Here is a 24,141-nt window from a genome sequence, read left to right as displayed (position 1 = left end):
CCCCACTTGCTCCAGCACGCATGCGCACAGGCCAGCGCGCAGACTGGCTATTCTCCGGCTCACATTCTCTGCGCTACGATCGGATTGTTGCTGACGAATGACGACGACAATATTCTCGGCACCAACAACGATCGTAGCGCAGAGAATGTGAGCCGGAGAATAGTCAGTCTGCGCGCTGGCCTGTGCGCATGCGTGCTGGAGCAAGTGGGGAAAGGCGTGTAAAGATCATATTACAGAGGCTAAAGACCCCGTATTTGAAAACCACAACAATGCCTCGCGTTGAGGAATCTCAACTGTCGATTAATCCAATCTGATTGATGAAAACAACCGTTTAGCGGCCGAAAATAGATTTTGAGAAACTGCATTCTCGGTGCCCCGATCACCGTCATTACATGGATATACTGGCTCGCGCTGGATTTTAAATTTCTTCTACAGGCCTCCGAACTACACAAAAGTGATCTCGGTGAGTCAAACTTCTTATAATATGTCGTAAATAAGGTCCAGGTTGTCAAAAACGAGCATTGCCCTTTAACTGTTGACTATCTCAGGCTACAGCACCTGGATCGGGATGATATTTGCGGACCACTACCACAACAACCCAGTGATGCTGTGTTTCTGCCACCTGGTGTCCAAGTCCATGGAGCACCAGAGAGGGACAGCAGCGCAGAGGACATACTCCCAGTTCAGCAACCCGTCACCTCGTCAGTACTGCCACCAACCCTCACCTTGTTCTGGAATCTCTCCTGTGTTCGTTCTAGAATCTCTTTCTGGCGCGTTCTAGAATCTCTCTGGTATGTGTGTTCTAGAATCATCTCCTGCTTGTGTTCCAGAAACGGTGGAGGGTGGTCGGGCCAGGCAGCGTTGGCTGCTCCTCTACACCCTCTTGAGGAACCCGCGACTGATCCTCCTCAGGAAGGGCCAGACCCCCTCCTGCTCCTCCTCCTCCCCCTCCCCCCCAGACCACCGGCTGGACCAGGAGACAGTGGTCCGGTCCTGGGTACTGGCCTCCCAGATCAGCCCTGGAGCTCCACAGCCACCACCCACCCCTCCGGAGGGGACGGCCACAGCCACTACGCCAGAAGAGGACTGCTAGCTTCTTCATACCATCAGGCCAATCTCAATCAACCTGTGCTGTATGTTATTATGCTGGTGGTGTGACAGTGTGACCGTCAGATGTGGGCAAGTGGCCCAATCTGACCCCTGAACTAAGGTCATTTGTACTTTTTTACTGTACATTTTCATGAATGAAATTAAACTTTTTCAGTAAAGAATGCCATCCCTGTATGACAACATGTTTTCTTCTTGCATGACTGATCCATACCACACTATCACATCTCACAAATAGTAGCTATACGTTTGTTGAATGTGGGGCGATTCTAGGATTAGACCTTTAGAGGGGCTCAGCCCCTAATGAGTATGACACATGCACACAATTCCAGGAGAAACATTTTGGCCATAAAAGCCAAACTTGGAAGGAGGGGTATTAAAACAGTTTAAATAAAGCCTTTTGAACCTGTAATTGTCCACTGTTCACAAAATCTAACGTTAGATGCTTAAATTATTTCAGAAAATATTATTATTAATGTTTTTTTTTTTTTTGTATGGGTGTTGGTCAATTAGATGTGCTTGTGCACCTCTAAAGAGAGTCTAAAATAGCCATATTACTGTATGGGGCCCCGGGTGATGCCCACCCCCCATTGCTCTGTAAAGCGCATTCCGTTGCCTCTGTGTATAAAATGCGCTATACAAATAAAGTTTGATTTGATTTGTATAATGTGAGTGAAGGGCGTGACGCTTGAAATTGAACGGTGAACGGCGCGTGCTGCCGGGCTTTCGCACGTGACCTCCTCATACGCGCAGTTTGACTTTTTGATCAGGGGGGGCAGTCAGTCCCAGCCCCCCCCCCCTCCCCCATCAAATAGGGATTATAGTGGTATAAATACGAGCCCTGCACGGACATTGGAATGCGCATATTCTGTTACAGCTGCATGATTGACCCACAACATTTAAAAACATAGTGCTTATTATTTCCAATATCCAAGTTTCGTTCAACTGCGCCTCCGCTGCGCGTCCATTAGCACAAAAATTTGGAATTCGTTTCAATATAGCCTAGGCCTACTTCAAACAATATTTTCCAATAAATTCTTCCAAAAACTAAAACGGAATGTATGCTACGCCTTTCATGCTTCAATGTCGGGATGTGTCATTATAAACAGCGTATTAGAATCCAGCAATTGCCTCTTCACATGTAGCCTATCTGCATTTATATCAAAGAATAATCACCAAAAGAATAATAGTGCGTACATAATCGATTTGACAACTGGACAATGGATACGTTGCACAGATATGCAGTATCCAACAGTTCGTTCATGGCTAGCAATGGTAGGCCTACAGCTATGGGATTAGCTCATGTTTGGGCTGTCAGAGCTGCCACTCTTATGTTGCTATAGCCGAAATTATCAGAACAATGTGAACATTCAGTTGAAAGTTTTCCATCCACCCATAACTGGATGAGGAATCAGCACAATCAATTCTCACGCAAGCAGGAGCCGTTCAGTGACAGTTTGCGCATCTGGCCACCAGGGGGGGCAGTGCCCCCCCTTGCCCCAGCCAATCTGCGCGCCTGGACCTCCTGACCTGCCACCTCGACGACACATTTTAGCTACTCATTCAGAAAGCACACAGGTACGTTTTACAGCCATGTTTACTGTTCAAATGCTATTTTATACTGGGTTACAGCTTTAGGCAGCTCTGAAAAGCTGGTCAATGCATGCGTTATGCGTCTGATTATGGCTAACGTTTAGCTATTGTAGTTGCCAATTTGAGAAGCCGTGTTTGGCTAGCTAGTGTGCTGATTAACACTAGCCGTTAGCTATCTAGACCATTAGCGAATAGCGTTGTGTAATATTTAAGGTGTACGACAGACAAAATAGGCCTATTTGAATTTTCTTTAGCTAATTTCTATAACACTTAAACGATATTTTAATTATTTCGCACAATTTTAATCATTTCACACCTTAGCAAGTTAGTTGGCCTAAAAACGCTACCATGGAGGAATGGCACGTGCGGCGAGTCTAGCTGATGCATCGCGAGAACCTGGACCTGTCGTGTGTGTTCATGAGAACCTGGACCTGTCGTGTGTGTTCATGAGAACCTGGACCTGTCGTGTGTGTTCATGAGAACCTGGACCTGTCGTGTGTGTTCATGAGAACCTGGACCTGTCGTGTGTGTTCATGAGAACCTGGGAAAGACAGCAGAGATGGGTCAACTAACGGTTAGCAGTAGCTATCAACCACTAACCGCGAGGGCTAGTTAGCTGGCTAGCTATCCTGCCAACCAAACTTATTAGTTGTGCATTTATCATTGTTTCCATTCTCGTTGTGTAACGTAACGTCTACAAACAACAAACAACGTGGTTGGATCTAATGAATTTACAAGGCATCTACTTCTGTTTGCAGGTCTAACATACAGTTTCCCTATAGCTGGCAGATGCTAATGCTTTCTCAGAATGACTCATTCTTGAGTCAGCATTCAAGCACTATGCAATCTGTGACCTTTTAAACTCATAATCCACAATAACGTTACTCCCTGTAAAATTAAGTCACCGACATTGAGACTGGATGGAGATGACAGAATAACTAGTTAACTTGCTATACTTGTCCTGGCCTTACTTTTGTAACCCTCTATGCACTTTATCCCTAACTAGCCTAAATCAAACCAACCCCTCTGGTAGTGGTTCAGTTCAGTCATACAGCTTGTTCATGCATGGTGTGCATGTGAGGCCTGGGGCGATTGAGACACTCCCTCTTTCTATGCCCCCAGTCTGTGCCTCTCTAGCTGAATCCCAATCTGAGTGCGCAAACCGCACTTGCGGCCCCTCGCACTTGTGGCCTGAGGCCTGAGCACTTAATTGACGTCAGCTGTAAGGGCCAGAGGGTGCAGGGCCGTGAATTAAATGGGACAGCACTCCCAGTTTCGCTCAATGCCCCTCCCACTTCGTTTTCATTGGCTGCCGCGTTCCTCCGACGCAGAGGCTGCTCTGACGCTCCCTTCAGCTCTGCAAATTGACCGATTGACGTCTGTTTTAATTTAATAATAATTAAAAAATTAGGTTGGGTGGGATATGTTTGCAGCATGTGGATTTCAAGATAAATGTTGTGTTATCTGCAAATGTCATCATTTATGTGTGATGCACTGGGATCATGACTCGGATGCACTCAAGCACTGTGTCACATGAGACGCGGTGGGCTGTGGGTATTTTCTGCTCCTAAGTCCGTGAAATTGCGGACTTTCGGTAAGTGCGGTTAAAGTGCGCAAAATGGCGGCGTGGCGCACTTGTGGACCTAGCGATTCCGTTTTGGAACTACCCTGAGCCCTTGTGGACTTAGCGGGAACGCGCATGTAAGGCCACAAGGCCGCGAGTGCTCTGCACTTTCGCCTAAGTGCGCGATTTGGGATTCAGCTTCTGTCTCACCACTTCCCTCATCGACCTCTCTCTGTTTTGTTTGTCTTTCTGTTCCTGTGTTTCTCTCTTCCTGATACATTATTTATTGATAGGCATTACCACCGCAAATGAAACCTATCTCTATCGTTATTCATAATGGTCTACTTACGTACAGTGTGTGTGTTATTTTTGTGTGGTGTGTTTTGTGTTGTAGGCGTGTTTTTTGTTTTTGTATATTTCTGTGATGTGTTTTCTGTTGTAAAAAAGAAAAAAAAGAAAAAAAGGCTTCATTCCAACCATTCAAAGCCAATAACAGGCCCGATCTTTGTCCAACTTCTGTCACATGGTTCAAGCTACATTCAAATGAAATGAATGGGACTCCTTACTCTGATCAATAAAACTTAAGGTGGATAGCCTGCATTTCAACTCAATTCTTATTATCAACACCTATCACTTAGGCTAAACATAAAAACAACTGTAAATACAGAAATGATTAGGCTAGAGTTTAGCCAAAGAGAAGTGATGCAAATTCCTATTTCCAGTGAACCGCTGACTTGGTCATCAGGCTGTGGCTATGTAGAGCAGAGTTCTATGATCATGTAGCAAAGTCATCTGAATGGGTCCTTTGAGGCCAGTGGAGTGGTAGTTGATGGCTTGTAGCCTACTCTGTATTAGCAGGAGTGCTTTGTCTTTCAGACACACCGAGGAAATGTGATCCTGAGGAATACCACGTCACTTTGGTTCATGGTATGTCTAGGTTTTATCACAAGAAAGTAATATCTGTATCTATTATGTTTAACTTATTGGTAAGCCATTTGAATATAATCTATAAACTGTTTGGATCCTGAACTCTCGCCTGTTATGTTCATCCAAACTTTACTCTCGATTGGAGCCCGTTGGTTTCTGTCAATTTCTGAACTGTATCGATGATGACTAAATAGCCCTCGTGTGTTACCTGTGTGTCTAGGTGCGGGAGCTGCATGACCATACTTGGAGACAGCGGATGGGCGAGGCCACCTTACAGCTCGCACACGTCACGGGCTACCTGCCTGCTGAAGCCTATTTCGTTAATTTAGTTGCAGTTACCGAAAGACCGCTTTTGGAGACATTGGATCCGACCGAAACGAACGACTATTGAGGGATACTTTTATTCGCGTAAAACCTTTGCTACGACTGACTTACCGCGAGGAATATATCAGATGGGGACCGTTGGGTTCATGAAGTTAGGAGTATTAATCATTTTTCTCCAGGTAAGACTTGTATGACTTTCGTGAGAGCAAACGCTCTGTTACCTGCGATTTTCATTTCCCTCCCCGTTCGAGCTGCTTAGTTTCAGGTCAAATAATAGCCTATGTGAACTGTTTTTGTCGAAGTGATTAATTTGGGTCCTATACTCTAGGTTCATTTAAATCAAAGAATTGCTTATATGTTGGTGTTCAGTTTGATTGGTTATCAAACACATTGATGGATTTTATGAAAAAACCCACATACCTCAGAACCGGAAGGACACTGGGGCTGTGTTCGGAATCGCTCCCTATTCACTATATAGTGCACTATATAGGGCGTCAGCCATTTTGTTTGTAGTGTCCGAATTCTCCACGGAATTTTCGTTCCCTATATAGTCCACTATTTATTACCCACAAGTCACCTTGATTTCCAGGGTACAGTGCATGTACCCTACATTTTCTCCGGTATACCACAATGCAATGCAGTTGAGTTGTCTCGCGAAGAGGGCTGTGAACGGAGGATGGCGGCGGCAACTTTCGTGTATAAACTGAAGGAACTCTAGCTTGCGGAGCTAAATCGTAAACATGTAACTTGATCGTGCGCTTCATAGCTAGCTAGGTAGCGCGGCTATAGCCAACGTTACATCTTGCAATTAACAGACAGGACCAAAGTAGAAAAACCACACATGCACATGATTAGAATTTAAATTTCAACACTTTATTTGGGATTTAACATTCAAAATGAACACACAAAAGCAAATCCGATACTACCTGAGTGAGTACATCTCAACCTGCAGCGTGAATGCTCCCTGTTAGACTTGTTTGTTTACACGAGGGCGCATCCGCCTGCATCACACGAATGACCGACGCATTTTTGTGACGTTCGGTGTAGTGTCCGAATACTCCTTAAACCATTCCCTAGGTAGTTCACTACATAGTGAACCCTATATAGGGAATAGGGAGTGAGGGAACGAGGGAGCGATTCCGAACACAGCCTGGGTGTGTAGGCTAGTCATCAAGCTCACAGTAAAGCTGTGTTCGGAATCGCTCCCTATTCACTATATAGTGCACTATATAGGGCGTCAGCCATTTTGTTTGTAGTGTCCGAATTCTCCACGGAATTTTCGTTCCCTATATAGTCCACTATTTATTACCCACAATTCACCTTGATTGGCAGGGAACAGTGCATGTACCCTACATTTTCTCCGTTCCCTAGGTAGTTCACTAAATGGTGAACCCCATATAGGGAATAGGGAGTGAGGGAACGAGGGAGCGATTCCGAACACAGCTTAAGTGTTGGGGAACAAGAGATAATGGAGGATTGATATCACTGATTGACCAACCCGATCCGTTTTTAGGTGGTAGCTACTCAATGAATTTGGTAATGCGACTTTAAACCCTTTAGGTCAGTATCGGTAATCTATTTGTTAAAAGGGTATTTCCTGCTGGTGATAAAGTTGAATCTCAATCGACTTTTTGGGGTCTTTTTGATTTAATTACAGTAATTGCCCTTTTGTTTTTTCCGCAATAGTGTTACCTAATCATAAATAACAGAATATTTAATCATTTTTGTCTTAACTTTTTGTATGTTCTTGTCTGTTAGACTCTCGCTCCAGGGTCATTGGAGGAGCCAACATGTCCTGGTTTCGAGGCAGACCTGTTGATTTTCAAAGTAGAGAGAATGCGGCTCCACATGGGACAGGTGCTGGGCAAAGGTAAGGGCCTGCTGTCTGTTATTAACAATGTCTAACACCTGATCGTTATCTCTTTAATTCTAAAATGCTGTGAAAAAGGACCATCGTCCTTCCACATTTCCTTACAATGTATAGCAAACATGTCTTCTGGAGAGATTTTACAGTAAAATGTATGAGTAAACCGGTACTGTGAACCTGTGAGATGTTCCACTACGCTTTATGAAGCACAACCAGTCCTGTGTGTTTGGTCACTGTGCAAAGTGTTCCATCATCCTCTGGTGAATGGGTGCCTCCTGTCCCAGAGCCCTCCTGTAACTAACCTCCCTCTGATAAGGCTGGAGACTCTTTGTAGCAGTGCAGCTGGCCAGGAGACCATGTAGAATGCCCCATTAGACACCAACATAAGAGGAGCCTTGATCTGGATCTGTCCAGGAGCTAGGTAGGCTGGCTAATCCCAGGACTCTGCACTATGGATGGCCTCAGGATTATGTACTCAGAATAGTTTTTATATTAATTATCATTATGACCCTTCCTTATGTGGCTAGTTCTGAATCATCAGTAATGACCCTACCTCAGATAAAAGTATTGGATCTGACCTGATAAAGTATTTTGCAACAGTATGGTTGAATATTGTGACATTCACTAGTTTTTGTGATCATCAGCAGTGAGACAGACGGGCTGAGTGAGTCTACAGGGCGTGTTGGTGCAGGCCCTGCGATCTGACCAGGATAGGGACTGATCTGCCTCTTGGAAGCACTGCTGGAATGACTTATGGTCACCCTTTGAACCTGTAGAATCACAACTAAAATCACTTGACTTGTTAAGCAGTAATACTGTTTTTTTCTTTCTCACTAATATTCCTGTGGAGTATTCCAAAAAGCGGGTTTAGTGAAAATTCTGAGTTTGCTAGCCCTAAAATGAGGGAAACTCTGGGTGGCTGTGGCTCAGTGGTAGAGTGGGTCGTCCGATGATCGTAGGGTTGGTGGTTCGAATCCCTTCTCCTCCTGTCCATATGTCGAAGTGTCCTTGGGGAAGACACTGAACCCCAAATTGCTCCCAATGAGCAGGCTAGCGCCTTGCATGGCAGCTGCCACCATTGGTGTGTGAATGTGTGTGTGAATGGGTGAATGAGAGGCCATTGTAAAGCGCTTTGGATAAAAGCGCTATATAAGTGCAGTCCATTTACCATTTTCTGTTCCAGAAAGAAAGGCAACTCAAACCAGTTCCAGAAATGGTTAACAAAGTGTGGGTCGGTTACCATGTTAACTCACTCTGTGAACCTAACCTGTTTGCTGACAGGTTTTATGTAACAAACCAGTGGTGATATGCAACATGGGAAAAAGCAGGGAAAAAACATGGGAAAGAATATAAGCATGTAAAAATTGGTCAATCTGTTGGAATATCTTAGATTAATGCAGATGCAAAGGTTTGTCATTGGATCGTTATGACACGCATTTCCCCCAAATCTCTATACTACCACATCTCATAACTGCATTAGTTGTCCCAGGCTAGTCCTACTCAGACTCTGCAATGGCAATACATGTGATTCCAATCTAATATCGTGCTGAGTCGCACGTTTCCTCATTTAGCCTACCTGATCAAAGTTCAGGCTGAATTAATTTGCTTAGCTTAGGCTACTCGGGAGGTGATTTTGAGACCTCAATTAGATGTGCCATCATTCCCAGTTCATCTAATCGAACATTAGGCCTACCTTTTTTGTAATTTAGGATGTAGGCTAGCAACTTTCAAACAATGTGCTTACATATAAAGACAAATAGACAAGATTAGGCTATACAATTTTACCAAAATTGGGCTACACCTAAGGAGGCTCCAAAAGGTAGCCTATGAATGAATATGCCTACAATAAGTAAAACAAAATAGCCGGAGCTCTACTGATGATGGTTTGTTATAGTCCTCATGCATGCGCTTCACTCAAGCTGTACCTGTTGAGAGTTGATTGAGCTGACTTGAATCAGCCGGGATCCACTTTTCTTGAACCGAAAACTCAAGAGTTTCCAATCTCAGGGTAAATTAAGTCAGACTTCAGGGTTAGACTCTAGATTTTGTGGAACCCGCTTTCTGGAATACACCCTTGATCTGCTGCAGGTTGTTTTGAAACCGCAGCTGTGTTTTCTGATGGTGAAGGTGAGGTTTTCAGGTGAAGTTCATAGGAAAATGCTGCGTACAGTAGGCCTAGTGTTGATCAAGAGTGTGTTTCAAGCTGACACAGCATGACTGCACCAGATCAGGTATTGTTGCTCATCAAACATGGCAGCCCAACCCTCCTTATGCTTCCCAGAAGTTGAACCATCTGATCAACCACTCCTTCATGCAGCTGTGTCTCATGATGCAGGGAGTTTGGTGCTTTCCCATTAGGCCCGCTGGTGGGGTTGAGGCCTGTCTGCCTGATGGGCTGCGTGGCGGCTATTCTAGTTTGGTTTCACTTCTCCCTGGAGCAGGTGTCATTGTTGAGGGGGAACTTGTCAGAATTTTCGTTTTCAAGTTTGTCTTGTCTTCAGGCAGCCTTGAGGACTGTTAATCTTGCAGTTCACCCTGTACAGACATCTAGTCATAATAACACTAATCTCTCCCTCTCTGCTTGATATCTGAGCCAGCTCAGAAACCAAACCAGCAACAGAGCTTGCACGGCTAACCTGCTCCGTACCACGTTAGTTTTAGCTCAACCAGACCTAAGGATAAGGTCAGAATTACAACCAGTCAGATTCTTGTCAGTCATGGCCTGCCCCTTCCAAACCTGGTAGATCTTGGAGAAAGAATTACAGCACGCACTGAAAGAATGATGTAATCCATTCACAAAATAACCCGTTACTGCAATTCAATGAATATCTACACAAACAATTTCTGCAGTGTCAAAAAGGACATGCAATGGCAAAACATTATCATGAAGGCAACCATGGCTCTCCAGCATCTTTACGCTTCGCCAGAGCATGTGACCACCCCATCCAGAGGTGGAAACATTACAAAACTGCTCTCTCTGAGAGAAATGTTTTGGATCTATACATTGAATACAATGGCTCCAGCTGGTTTAAATGATGACTATAGCTTGAAATGTTTCCTCTAAATGCACAAAACCTTATGTTGCTTAATCTCTGATGTTACCATACTGTATGCAGGCTCAGCAATAGGGCTTGTTGCTGGCCACTCTAATTAGGTCTTATCTTTTATTGGTGAGTGCTACCATGCATCTTTGATGTCCTTTTTGATGTTCACAATTTTGGTTTAGCACCACAATAAAGTCTATTTTTTGAGGAAGGCGCATCCATTTCTATTGCAACAATTTCTGCAGTGTCTCATTTCCTAGGCTACTAATCTACTAGAACCGTATCTCAGCAACGTAACAAACCAAGGGTTTAATTTTAGGGTTAAAATGTGTTTTTTGTCTACATTTGATTCTAAAATGGCTTTATGCTCCATATTAGATTTTTTTTTTCTCTTTCTCACTTCATAATTGGTTGTAGATTCACGTGTTCAAGGTTCGATATCAGTCTTTTTAAAAGGAACGTGGAGGCGCATGGCTAGCGACATGATGAACCGGACTTTCGGTAACTTGATAACGGAAACCTGTATCAGCTGATGTGGAACCGGAAAAGCTTGAGATCAATTTTCTGGTTAATTGAACTCAGGCTTCAAGGTTTAAGCTAGGTTTATTTAAACCCGCTTCCTGGAATACCCCTCTGAAAGGAAAGCACTGGGGTATTTTGTGAGCCTGTGGTCTGAGGCCCAAGGGAGGCAGCAAAACCATGTGTGACACCTGGATGCCTGAGACTTCGAGTCTGTGTATAGAGGCAGGTAGCTCTGCTCTGCTGGCTGCCTGGGAGGAGGGGGCGGGTGTAACCTGACACCCGAGCCTGCCTCTTCCTGGTCTGTAGTCTCCCTGGCCTGTCTCTACCAAGGAGGCTATCATAGGCCTCTACCTCTCGTCTCTGCCTGGTCTGCAGTCTAGCTACTAGCTAGCCTGTCTAGCTGGCCTGCAGTCTAGCTAGCCTGTCTCTACCTGGTCTGCAGTCTAGCTAGCCTGTCTCTACCTGGCCTGCAGTCTAGCTAGCCTTTCTCTACCTGGCCTGCAGTCTAGCTAGCCTGTCTCTACCTGGTCTGCAGTCTAGCTAGCCTGTCTCTACCTGGCCTGCAGTCTAGCTAGCCTTTCTCTACCTGGCCTGCAGTCTAGCTAGCCTGTCTCTACCTGGTCTGCAGTCTAGCTAGCCTGTCTCTACCTGGTCTGCAGTCTAGCTAGCCTGTCTCTACCTGGCCTGCAGTCTAGCTAGCCTGTCTCTACCTGGTCTGCAGTCTAGCTAGCCTTTCTCTACCTGGCCTGCAGTCTAGCTAGCCTGTCTCTACCTGGTCTGCAGTCTGTCTGGCCTGTCTCTACCTGGCCTGCAGTCTGTCTGGCCTGTCCCTAGCATGCTTGTAGTCTACAACCTCAGGACTGCAGACTGGGATGCTCTGTCAGACCAATCCTGTTGGGATAAACATAGAGAGATTTGATGTTGCCAGTTGTGTAGAAAAGCTCTCTAGTCCATCTATCCATACATTATTTTAAGGCACAGTATGCGATTTGGCTTTTTGTTATATTTTTTGCAATTCTCATTAACATTCCATCCCAACAGCAATCAATAAATAAAGTGCTCTGACACTAAAATGAAACAAGCCTATAATTTGGAAGTCGCAGCACTGTAATAAGTGCATCCAATCATTTTGAGTTGCCAACTTGAAACGATTGGATGGCTTACTGACGTGTGAACCTAACTACTGTACCTGCCTAGCGTCACTTGTTTTCCTCCAGTTTGGAGGAGTGGTTTTGGAGGGAGGCCTGAAGGGAGTGGCAGGGATTTTGTTGGTAGATTTTTTTCAAAATATCTACCAACATATCAAAAAAGTCTAACAGGAAATCACTGCATACTACACCTTATACTTCCTGTTTACCTGCCCTGTTAAATGGCGGAGGCTCTGTAGGGCCCTGGCTCTGAGACTAGTAGACACTATGCAGAGTTTTCAATTTTCTTTTTAATGAACACTTAAATGTGTTTAAAAAAAAAAAGACTTGGATGTGCATGTCCTTTTGGCTTTTGTATCAGAGACTGTTAGACACATTTCTCCTCTATTCCTACAGGGGAGGCAGCCATGTGCTCTGTTCTGTCTCTATGGAAGTAGCTAACCTATTTTTATTTATTTTTTTACCTAGTTTTGGAATGACTACTCTTGTTTTACTTATACATGACAATGATTTGCAGCCTAATAAACCAGACTGACCACTGTGCTCACATTTCGTTTAACTTATTCCTGGCCTCTCATTGATTGCAACTATTTGAGCCTAGGGACTTTATTCAACTTTAAATCAGATGATTGGATCAGTCAAAACAAACATCCATATGTCTGCTCGCCATGGTTTGTCAATCATGTTTGCCCTGGACCCCATAGTTTGTAAGAAGATGCTGATTGATTTGTTAATTAAAAAAAACTCTAGGGCCACATACTGGTGAATAAATGGGATGCCAAACTGATCCTTGAAGTAAAACAGAATGTGAACTAGTGAGATCTAACTGGTTGACCAGGCTAAAATATTTATCTTAAAAAGATGTTTCTATTGAAGTATTTCCTTGGTGTGAAGTCTTGTTTATCTCCAACCCGTTGTCTGTGTTCCAGTGGGGTTTGACTGCTCGGGCCGGACCAGGTTCCTGTTTGACACGGATGACACACGCTTCAGGGTGGAGCCAGACGGCACCCTGAAGCTGAAGAGGGTGGTGACGCTCCACTCTGGACACAAGGACTTCTCTGTCCACGCCTGGGACTCCCAGGGGAGGAAGAGGACTGTCCTTGTGAGGGTGCAGGTGCATAACAGCCTCCATGGGTCACCAGCCCAGGGTCACCAGCCCAATGAGGTGGATTCTGTCACTCACACACAGGTAGGACAAGGCTCATTCTAACACACACTCACTCTCTCTCTCTCTCTCTCTCTCTCTCTCTCTCTCTCTCTCTCTCTCTCTCTACTGGCCAAACACCACCCCCTGATGGAGGTGTGAGAAATGACAGTTCTCCTGGTGAATTGTAATGGGAGTGTTTTGTTTTTGCAGTGAAGTGAGACATTTCTGATGGCGTTGTCATGTATAGTATGTGTTCATGTATAATGTGTTTTCTACCTTGGTGCCTCTGAGAGAAAGAGATCAGGTTCTCTGTCTGATGTTGCTGGTTGTTCTCCCAGGCTGAAGAATCTAGGAAGAAATGTCTATAACATCTACGGAGTCTTACTGCTATGTATTTGATTTAATGCGTTTGTTTTCACGTGGACACTGTGTAGTCGATAGAGTGAGGGAGACAGCTGATGCTGCTGTGGCCGTTTGGGGTAGTGGGTGTCAAGAGGTCACACTTAGGCCACAGGAGGGGGCCTCTCCTCTGGGGTATTGATGACACATCTCTATGGGACACTATAAACAGACACAACCTAGACTGACAACCAATGGTGATTAAGACATCATGTTAGGGTGACAGGCGACACATCTGTATGGTCACTCCTCCACCAATCTAGCTTCACTAGGCCCTAAACGGGCAGGCCTAGGCGTGGGGGGTGGCCAGAGAGAGCACTATTTAACGTCTCAACCAAACCTTGAGACTTTGATTTGGAAACGGTAGGCACTCGGCCGGACAGATTCGCAGGCAGGCACGCTGATAACATCATGCGGGGAATCTAAGGCCTTGACTTGGCGCCGCAGCCAGCAGAGAAGCAGGGAGAGAGAGAGACTAAGGAAACATCCCAGTGAAGCAGGGAGAGAGAGAGACTAGGGAAACATCCCAGTGAAGCAGGGAGAGAGAGAGACTAAGGAAACATCCCAGTGAAGCAGGGAGAGAGAGAGACTAAGGAAACATCCCAGTGAAGCAGGGAGAGAGAGAGACTAAGGAAACATCCCAGTGTTCCATGTGATTGTATCCTTGTCCAATAAATCTGTCATCTGTCGCCGCTTCCAATCCTGTGTTGGGTGATTTCATCAATGACTATCACAACAAGAAGGCTATCAACATCGTGGTTCATAATTAGACGGTGCTGCAACTCTTATCAAGGCTTACAAAAATACACAACGCAGAGCAACAGAAGAAAGCCTTGTTGGCTTTTGAGGTTGTCTGTCTGATGTAGGCTAGCTATTTTCTCTCAGCTGATGTAGCTGGTAGATGATGTCATACCTGTCTGTCTCCCCAGTCTCCAGAGAGTCCAGCAGTGCCTGTGCTGCTCTTCCCCAAGGCCTCTGCAGGCCTGAAGAGGAGGAAAAGGGCCTGGGTCATCCCTCCCATCAATTTCCCTGAGAACAGTAGAGGACCCTTCCCCGAGCATATGGTGCAGGTAAGATGGAGCAGACTCAGGAAGTTGGGGCCCCTGCATTCTCATACGTGTAGGCCATTCTGTGACTGACGTGTGTGTGTGTGTGTCTGTGTGTGTGTCTGCGCGTGTGCGTGTGTGTGCGTGCATGTGTGTGCAGATTCGATCAAGCAACGATAAGAAAGTGACGGTCCACTACAGCATCGTAGGCCCAGGAGCAGACCAGCCTCCTGAGGGACTGTTCATAATTGATAGGAACTCTGGCGTGCTGTACGTGACGCAGCCCCTGGACAGAGAGAAGCAGGACAAGTACAAGGTAGGAAACCTGGGGAGGAGACATCTTACTGGTTCACTTCATAGATATGGCATGTCCTGTTAGGGTCACAATTCCATTACAAGACGATTTTGATTAGATTATGATAGGATTTTCAATTTCAATTTTCAATTTATACAATTTGACTGCAGTAACACATTAAATACATCCCAAGCACAAAATTGTGAAAACACGACAAAATCCGAAAATAAATTTATGAAAGAAAACAAGCGGAATTTGTGAATCTATTGATAATCGCACAGAATAGATTTAAGATTTTTATATGAATAGATTTTTCCCACCGCCTCTATGTCCTGTACAACTCAAAAGAGCTAAAAAGCAACCACTAATTATCTCCACCCTCAGGGGTTATGTTTTCGCTGCCGTGGTTCTGCCTGTCTGTTAGGCAAAAACTACCACACAGATTTTCATGAAACTCGATGGAGGGGTGTAGCATGGGCCAACTTAGAACCCATTACATTTTGGAGTGGATCCGAAGAAGGGGGCAGTTCTACTAATTCTTTTTCACTTTTGTTAACGTTGACAGAACAGAACTGCACATAAGAGTACGCAATGTTTAATACATCCATGGCTAGGATACACTGTTAGCTAGTTAACATTAGCTACTGATGGCATTCTGTGGGAAGGATTGATTCAGCTAGATGGCTATTTTGCAGATAGTAGGACCAAAATAATTTTAGGATGGCTAATGTCAGCTGTCTGCTTTGAGTTAGCTAGCACTAGATTACTAGCCTGGAAGCCAGACTCCATGTGAAAAAAGGCGTTTTCACAAACTTTTGCCAAATCCAGTCAGAAGGATGGCGAAAACGTCTTTTCTGCTGAGAAACTAGTTGAGAAACTGCTAGTGCATACTCTTGTTCTTTAATTGTTATTATTGAGTCTATTTCTGAAAGAACTGCACTTACGGCTGTTTATTCGTTACCACTCATTGCTTCATTCTAGCCGACTCCTGTTGTACTTTTTTTCTTATCGTAAACACTTTTTTATTTTTCCGCAATGAGCCTGGCTTCCAGGCTACTGATTACTGCCGTTCGTCCTGTCATACAGGTATCTGGTGATGCACCATCACCAGTATCATTTTTTGACGTCGGTACTTTAATGTCTCTACATGCTGACGATGTGCATCAGGGGGCGGAGCTCTGCGCTCTCTGTGCCCTTCTAGTTTAACACTGGACTAATTTTTTAAAACTTGAGTTAACCTGAAAATGAATTTGTAGTTTAGCTAAGTGTGTGTGTGTGCGTGCGCGCGTGTGTGTGTGCGTTTGCAGTTAACAGTCCATGCTGTGGCTGAGGGTCAGGGCATCTCTGAGAAACCCATGGACGTCATCATCAACGTCATTGACATGAACGACAACAGACCGGTCTTCACAATGGACCCATTCCTAGGGACCGTTCCAGAGGCGTCTCCTATAGGTGAACACACACCATCTGTGTACAGTAGCTGAAGGTAGATTGCCAGGCTAGGAGACAAATGTAAATATAATCCCCCCACCACCCTACAGGTTTTGAGATTATGAAGGTGGTTGCCATGGATGCAGACGAGCCGGGCAGTGCCAACTCAGACGTCCGCTATGAAATCGTGAGCCAGGAGCCCAAACTGCCCAGCCCCAACATGTTCACCATCAACCCTGTGAGCGGAGGCATCAGAGTCAACGCTGCCAACCTGGATAGAGAGGTGGGTGCTGGTCTGGACACTGAGCTAACGACACAAGAACAACCACAGTTACAGAAACATGGGTTAAGCCCAGAACCAGAACACAGGTGCTCAAGAGGGCCCAGAACCTGGAACTGTCCTCCCTGTAGCTTCTCCATGTATCACTGTGACCTTCTCTGACACCACACCTCTTCTGTCTTCCAGAACTTTCCCAAGTACACGCTGGAGATCCAGGCGGCCGATATGGAGGGAAGAGGGCTGACGACCCGAGGGAAGGTCATCATCACGGTCAGCGATAGCAACGACAAAGCACCGGAGTTCGTGCAGAAGTCTGTAAGTGTACCGGAGAGATTGAGCTGTGGGCTTGGGTGACCAGAGAGGGATGATATTGGTCAACAAACTTGGATGTTGAAGTTTTACTGTCCAGTTAAATGGTTCCTATATAAACCCCCTCTTCTCCCTCCCCTCCTCTCTTCTTTCTCCTTCTCTCCTCTCCTCTATCCTTTCTCCCTCTCCTCTTCCCCCTGCTCCTCTCCCCTCTCTCCTCCCCCCAGTACACTGCGACGGTGCCAGAGAACCAGGTGGATGCTCTGGTGGCGAAAATGCAGGTAACTGACGGTGACGAGCCCCACTCCTCTGCATGGGCGGCGGTGTTCAGCATCGTGGAGGGAGACCCTGACGGACTATTCAGCGTCACCACCGGAGCCAACAAGCAGGAGGGGATCATCACCACAGCCAAGGTAGCCTACACTTGATTCAGCTCGCACACTCTCTACACTCCACTCCACACAGCTCACAAAAAAGTAATTCTCTAGCATTGGCTAACTAGCTTATCACTTAATATTAATCAACTAAGATGGGTATGTAACGACAGTTTCTCCCAGCTAGAAGGCAACTGCTAGGCTACTATACTGATGTAGCTAGCATGTACCCAATTCAAGAAGCTGCATTTCTGAGCACAATCATACACTGAATAGCCAAAATGACAGGCACATTATTTTAGGAAAGGTGACTTAGACCTACAGTAGCTAGCAGATGGTCTAGCATTACGCTAGGGTAGTTGGCTAACGTTAGCTAACTTGCGCTACCACTGCAGAATGGAAGTTGGATGGAGTAAAATACATAGATATATGTATACATGGATATAATCATTGGAAGAAAAAATAAAAAAAATAATTACAAGATCTGTAATTAGTTAATCGCAAATTGATCGCGCATCCATTTGTTGCTGGCAAAAGCTCCCAAATGAAGATATTTCAATCCAATTACATTATTGTGGCTTTGTGATTGTGCAGAGCAATGCTATTACAAGGCGGCTTGTAAGCTGCATCAGATGAAGCAATTTGAAACGCCTCCATTAAGCCCTTGTCTTCTACAGTTGAAATTGGCCTCCAGTCCACCGCAATCCACTTTGCGATGGAGTTCGTACATTTTTCAAGGTAGACTTGTTCATTCTGAGCCTATTCTCAGTGAACTCTTATTAACTGTCCGATCTGAGTTTTTTTTTTTTTAAGTAAACTTTCCGTTTAGAGGGCAAAGCAAAGTCTGATTATCCGCCTCCAAGTTTATTTCAAGGCAAAGATTTTTAGGTGTGACATACGCCGTAGCGTACGGAGTCATTCAGGTCCAAATTAAGTTTGTCGCTTCAATGTTAAATCAGGCAATCATGCGGCAACTGTGCCACGAAATGTGGATGAAATCGATGAATGCGATAAATATGACTTAATTTTTATGAACGCGTTAATGTTTCCTTAATGAATATAATTAACGCATGAAATTGACAGCCCTAATCTAAACGCTAAATACCATTAAACTTGTCAACCACAGCGGCAATGTAAAGCCAGATGATTATTCTGTTCAAATACCTATTCACTTTGCCGTTGTGGTTTCCAGTCTGAGCGGATCTGGATCCCCTTGTCCGAAAACTGTCCCACCCATAAACCCATGATGCGAATGCGATGCGGCAAGAACTTCTTCTGGAATAGACTGCGTTTCCCCTACGATTCTTTTCAAGGGGGGCGGAGGGCCCCCGAAACGACTAGTGTTGTCTCGGGGTGGGCATGTCACGGATACATGGTGTCAAGTGTCGTTTTAGACGCGCACAGTAAGGCGTTTATCGGTGCATTTTTCTACACTGAGCTGAAATGGAACGAGTAAAGACTGGCGAGATAGACAGGAAACCAAGCACTGAACAGTGGATAGAAACCAGGCTCTCCCCCGAACTCACACACTCTCTACTGTACACACTCCTCACCACACAAACTACAGTACATTCTCACAAACTACAGTACATACACAACTCTCACACATCAGCCTGGTTTGTTTGAACAGATTTTTGTCTCTTCTTACAGGCATTGGACTTTGAGAAAAACCCTAAATACACCCTGTTGGTGAATGTGGTCAACGAGGTCCCGTACGCCACGCGGATGCCCACCTCCACAGCAACCGTGATAGTAACCGTGCAGGACGTGAACGAGGCGCCGGTCTTCAACCCTGTGGAGAGGCTGATAGTGAAGAAGGAGGACCTGGCGGTGAACAACGAACTGGTGCTTTACACCGCCACAGACCCCGACACGGCACGCAAGCAGACCATCACGTAAGACTGAAGATACACACACACACACACACACACACACCTAACACCTTAGACGGAAGATGGACATACACACATACCTAACACGCTAGACGGAAGACTGTCACACACACACACACACACCTAACACACTAGATGGAATATAGACATACACCCTAGACTGAAGACACACACACACACTTAACACTCTAGACTGAAGACAGACATACACACAAACACCTAACACCCTAGACGAAAGACAAACATACATACCTTGTGATTGTGTAGAATCAGGCACATTTGAAATTTAGAAGAATGTGCATCTTAACCAAGAATAAGTCGGTACGTACAGTACAAACTGTCAAATGAGAAGAATGTCAACAAGTGGGACTCATTCCTTTTTTATGAATCCATGGATGCGGAATCCCCAGGGGCGTCTGCTCTGAACAGACAATAAATAAAGGCAGTGTTAGAAGTTGACTAACTGATGGCAGATTAAGGGTATTCCAAGGCGGTAATGTTGCACTGTTGAGTCGCAAATCTTACTGGACATGGACTCATGATGACTTGGCTTTCAAACAGCTCTAACATTAGAATCATCCTGGTTGTAATAGTTCTAGAATCATCTAAGAGGATAGATGGACACATAGACGTAGGTAGGTAGGTGGGCGGGTTGGTGACAATCTTATTAAGAGAAATTCAATCGTCACAGCTTATAGATACCCTCGGTGTTGGTGGACAATTCCAGTTTGTCATCCAGATGGACGCCTAGGTACTTGTAGGACTTGACAATCTCCACATCACTCCCTTCTTCGTGCTGAAGTCTACCACTAGCTCCTTTGCCTTGGCCACATTCAGCTGCAGGTAGTTTTCCCTGCACCACTGGACAAAGCGGTCAACCAGGCCCCTGTACTCCTCCCGGTCGCCCTCTACACACCCCAATATGGGAGTGTCATCCGATGAAGGTGACAAGGATGAGGCAAGAATGCGTTAGGTTTGATGTGGGGCTATTCCCTGTTTCCCCCCTGGTCTAACTTCCCCCCCCCCCCCCCCCCCACACACACACTCTCCCAGGTACAAGATCCAGAATGACCCGGCTGGCTGGTTGAATGTCAAAAAGGAGACGGGCATGATCACGGTGAAGAGCCCCATGGACCGAGAGTCTCACTTTGTGACCAACGGAAAATACATCGCTCTCATCGCCGCCATTGATAACGGTAGGTCTGCTGTCTGTCCTGGGCACGAGTCCAGACACTGCTAAGCTGACGTACAGACAGACAATGCTCTAGTCTAATCTAACACCCAGAAACGCATTGGAAATGTTGCTGCACTACTCTGTGTGCACACAACTTTCAGTTTTATATATACTTACATGTGGAAGTTTTTTTAAATTTTTATCTTAAGTGAAAGGTATTTGAAACGCGCAGATAATTTATCCGTGTTTCACATGACTTTAAGTAATTCAGCCAGGTGAACACTCACGTTTGGAATTATGGGAGGAAGTGGGGTTTAAATTTGGTAATTTTTTTTTTTTTTTATGCGTTAGTCTCCAGATTAATCGTGAGTGTTAACGCATTAACGTTGACAGCCCTAGCTTCTGTACTACTTCAGATCTGTCCCAAATTGATCGAGTCATTACTATGGAGTCATTACTTTTCACCTGTTAATTGATTAGAAATCTTATCAAGTTTCCATTATTTTACTCTCACTCATTCATCCATCTATTCATGAATTCATCCGTTCACCCCCCAGATGAGATTCCAGCCACAGGAACGGGCACTCTGCTGATCCAGCTGGAGGACGTGAATGACAACGCCCCCATTATCCAGGAGCGCACCATCGACGTCTGCAACAAGGAGCCAACGCCCCAGCATCTGACCGTCACAGACAAGGATGGGCCGGGCTTCACCACTCCCTACACCGTCAGCCTGGAGGGGATGTCCAAGACCAACTGGACCGCCCGCATGAATGAAAGCAGTACGTACTTGGGGAGAGGTTACACACAACACAGGCATGCGCGAGCCTGCCTACAACTGGGCCTGGAACTTCGAGGTTGTTCTAGTCATGTGGTGGGAGAATAACAACAAATCCCCATCCATTTAGCTGGTCTGGTATGTAAACAGTACTGTGTGTGTTTTTCAGAGACGGGCATCATCCTGACCCTTAACAGTGCTCTGGAGCAGGGATACTACACCGTGGTGCTGAGGGTGTCGGACAACCAGGGTTTGGAGCAGGACAGCACGCTGCAGGCCCACGTGTGTGACTGCACCGGCGGGAACTTCGAGTGCCAGCTTATCAGGGAGGCCTTAGTGGCACTGCCCGGCGTCCTGGGCATTCTGGGGGCCATATTGCTGCTGCTGCGTGAGTCAACTACTTTTAGTAGTGTGCTGCATGTGTTACCTTGTGTTAAGATGGTTGTGTGTGAGCCATCCTGCTCCTCTTTGAGACGCTTATTATATAGTTTAATATAGAGCTGTGTGTTAACTGTAACTGTGTGTTAACTGTGTGTTAACTGTGTTAACTGTGTGTTAACCATGTGTGTCCTCAGTGCTGGGGCTGATTCTGCTCATGTTCATGAGGAGGAGGCGAGGAGAGAAGAAGGAGCCTCTGCTGCAGGATGACAACGTCAGAGACAACATTTACTACTACGATGAAGAAGGGGGTGGAGAGGACGACCAGGTATGTGCTCACACTCTCTACCCTGAGTACAACATGTAGTACTACCATCTGGAGGGAGGGGGAGAGGACGATCTGGGGGGTAGTCCAGAAAGTGGGATTTGTGAAAATTCTGAGTTTGCCAACCCTGAGATGAGGGAAACTCTGGGTTTTCCAGAAAGAGAGGTAACTCAAACTCGAGAGACGGGAAACTAGAATCGGTTTCAGGAAGAGTTTACTTGAACTCTGGGTCAGTTTCCATGGTCACTAGCTCTATGAACCTAACCTGCTCGCGAGCAGGTTTTATTTATTATTATTAAAAACATGGGAAAGAAGCAAATTTATTTGGTAAATGAGGAAATGGAAATAAATATGCAAAAATTGTTAAATCCGTTGGAATATTTTAGTCTATTGTAGATAGTAAGCATTGTCATTGGATCGTTATGACAAAAAATCGCTATAGTACTGCATCCCGTTGTCGTCTCAGCGGTGTCTGGCAGCCTACAGTTGTACTGTGCATGGTAATAAATTTGATTCTAATATAATCTTGCTTTGAGTTTGAAGCTGCTGTCGCACATTTCCTCATTTACCCAATCGATGTTGAGGCCAAATTAATTTACATATCCTACTCGGGAGAGGATTTTGAGACCCCAATTAGATGTGCCATCATTCCAGTTAATCATTATTTTCATCACACTCTTACTAATGTAGTAATAATAATAATAATGCAGTACAAAGTACTTGGCTACATAAAAGACAATTGGAAAAAGACAATTAGACAAAATTACACTAACTGTAGGTTAATTAAGATAGAAATAAAAGTAGGCTACAAAAGGTAGCCTAAATGACTACAAAAGTAAAACAAAATACTATGCAGGGAAGTTTTAGGATTTATCTGAACAACATTCTGCAGAATCACTTTTAGCCTTTGATGCTACCGCCCCCTCCAGTCAAATAAAACAAATCATTCACATTTAATTTGGTCTTATTTATTTACTTCAAAGACAAATGGCCTACAATTAGTATTTTTATATTGTTCCAATGAATATGCCTTTGTAATCTGCCGCACCAAGTGCCATTTGCTTGATGAGACCGTGGTAACTGACTTAATAGCTCTCTTTCTGGAATGGAAAGCCCAAGAGTTTATCATCGGTTGCCATGGTGACTATAGGAGCTCTACTGATGATGGCTTGGTGGTGGCTTCAGAGTTGATTGTGCTTCAGAGTTGATTATGCTTCAGAGTTGATGGAATCCACTTTTCTGTAACCGAAAACTTCAGTTTTCGTAAATTAAATCAGACTTCAGGGTTAGACTCTTTATTGAACCCACTTTCTGGAATATCCCCCTGGTGTACACACACACACACACACACACACACACACACCTATAAACGTGTACCTTGAACCTGGCTCTCTGCTGGCAGGACTATGATCTGAGCGTACTCCACCGTGGCTTGGATAACCGCCCTGACGTCTTCCGGAATGACGTGGTGCCCACCTTCATGCCTGCCCCCCAGTACCGGCCCCGGCCTGCCAACCCAGAGGACATCGGCTGCTTCATCGATGACGTGAGTCCCTCTTCTGAACCCTGGGCGTGTCTGCTGTTGTGTAGTCCTCCAGCTGCTTAGAGCCATATTGGCTGTTGTGTCTGAACAAAATGGTATCAAACTAAACTTCTCTCTCTGTCCACCAGAACCTGAAGGCAGCGGACAACGACCCCACTGCTCCGCCCTACGACTCCCTGCTGGTGTTTGACTACGAGGGTGGAGGCTCGGAGGCGGGCTCTCTCTCCTCTCTCAACTCCTCCTCCTCGGGAGACGACCAGGACTACGACGTGTTGCTGGACTGGGGCCCTCGCTTCAAGAAGCTGGCCGACATGTACGGGGGAGGCGAGGAGGAAATGCTCTAGACTATTGCTAATACACACACACACATACACACACTCTGTCTGCCATAGACAGGACTCCACCTGCTATAAACACACATTCATACTCTCTTCCTGCTTCTCCTCTACATCACTTCCTGTGTCCGAGTCTTCAGACTGAATTTTTTCAGATTTTTTTTTGTTATCACTACAGGTTTTTTTGTGGGTGTTAGACTTTTAACCCTGCCTGAACATGCCTCGTTTGTCCCTGCACTTCTGAAGAAGCAGGCAGTTATGTTGATGATATGTTATGTTGCATGTTAAGCAGGCAGTTATGTTGAGTTTTTATACAAATATATATACATTGTACAATGA

General features: G+C 45.2%; 2 protein-coding genes across 3 annotated transcripts in view; both read left to right on the top strand.

Moving 5' to 3' along the window:
• LOC311328802 (stimulated by retinoic acid gene 6 protein-like) overlaps positions 1-1,404 on the top strand; it is a 13,385-nt gene extending 11,981 nt beyond the window's left edge. Inside the window, exons 17-18 of one of the 2 annotated variants that reach the window (XM_084462710.1) lie at positions 549-701; positions 807-1,404. In XM_084462710.1, the coding sequence (XP_084318836.1) occupies positions 549-701; positions 807-1,093 (440 nt within the window). In that variant the 3' untranslated portion in view covers positions 1,094-1,404. The remainder of the gene's footprint in view (positions 1-548; positions 702-806) is intronic. The other variant, XM_084462711.1, reaches the window with a different exon arrangement.
• A 4,200-nt stretch (positions 1,405-5,604) lies between these two features.
• On the top strand, positions 5,605-24,141 carry LOC311328801 (B-cadherin-like). The gene is made up of 16 exons (XM_084462709.1): positions 5,605-5,694; positions 7,274-7,385; positions 13,026-13,285; positions 14,572-14,712; positions 14,849-15,004; positions 16,291-16,435; positions 16,525-16,697; positions 16,881-17,009; positions 17,231-17,416; positions 19,028-19,272; positions 20,323-20,465; positions 21,001-21,225; positions 21,391-21,609; positions 21,797-21,927; positions 23,327-23,470; positions 23,596-24,141. The coding sequence occupies exons 1-16, from the start codon at positions 5,644-5,646 to the stop codon at positions 23,809-23,811; spliced, it is 2,676 nt and encodes an 891-aa protein (XP_084318835.1). The 5' UTR covers positions 5,605-5,643; the 3' UTR covers positions 23,812-24,141.

Source organism: Borostomias antarcticus (assembly GCF_949987555.1).
Source record: "Borostomias antarcticus genome assembly, contig: scaffold_62, whole genome shotgun sequence".
NCBI lineage: Eukaryota > Metazoa > Chordata > Actinopteri > Stomiiformes > Stomiidae > Borostomias > Borostomias antarcticus.
Note: the sequence above shows the minus strand (reverse complement) of the source record. Positions and strands in the feature narration are given on the sequence as shown.

What these genes read in the sequence shown, in the direction of transcription:
- LOC311328801 (XM_084462709.1), top strand. Translation starts at nt 5,644, where the DNA reads ATGGGGACCGTTGGGTTCATGAAGTTAGGAGTATTAATCATTTTTCTC. An exon ending in TCCCCGAGCATATGGTGCAG is followed by an intron (nt 14,713 to 14,848) that starts GTAAGATGGAGC and finishes ATGTGTGTGCAG; the next exon opens with ATTCGATCAAGCAACGATAA. An exon ending in GGCCATATTGCTGCTGCTGC is followed by an intron (nt 21,610 to 21,796) that starts GTGAGTCAACTA and finishes GTGTGTCCTCAG; the next exon opens with TGCTGGGGCTGATTCTGCTC.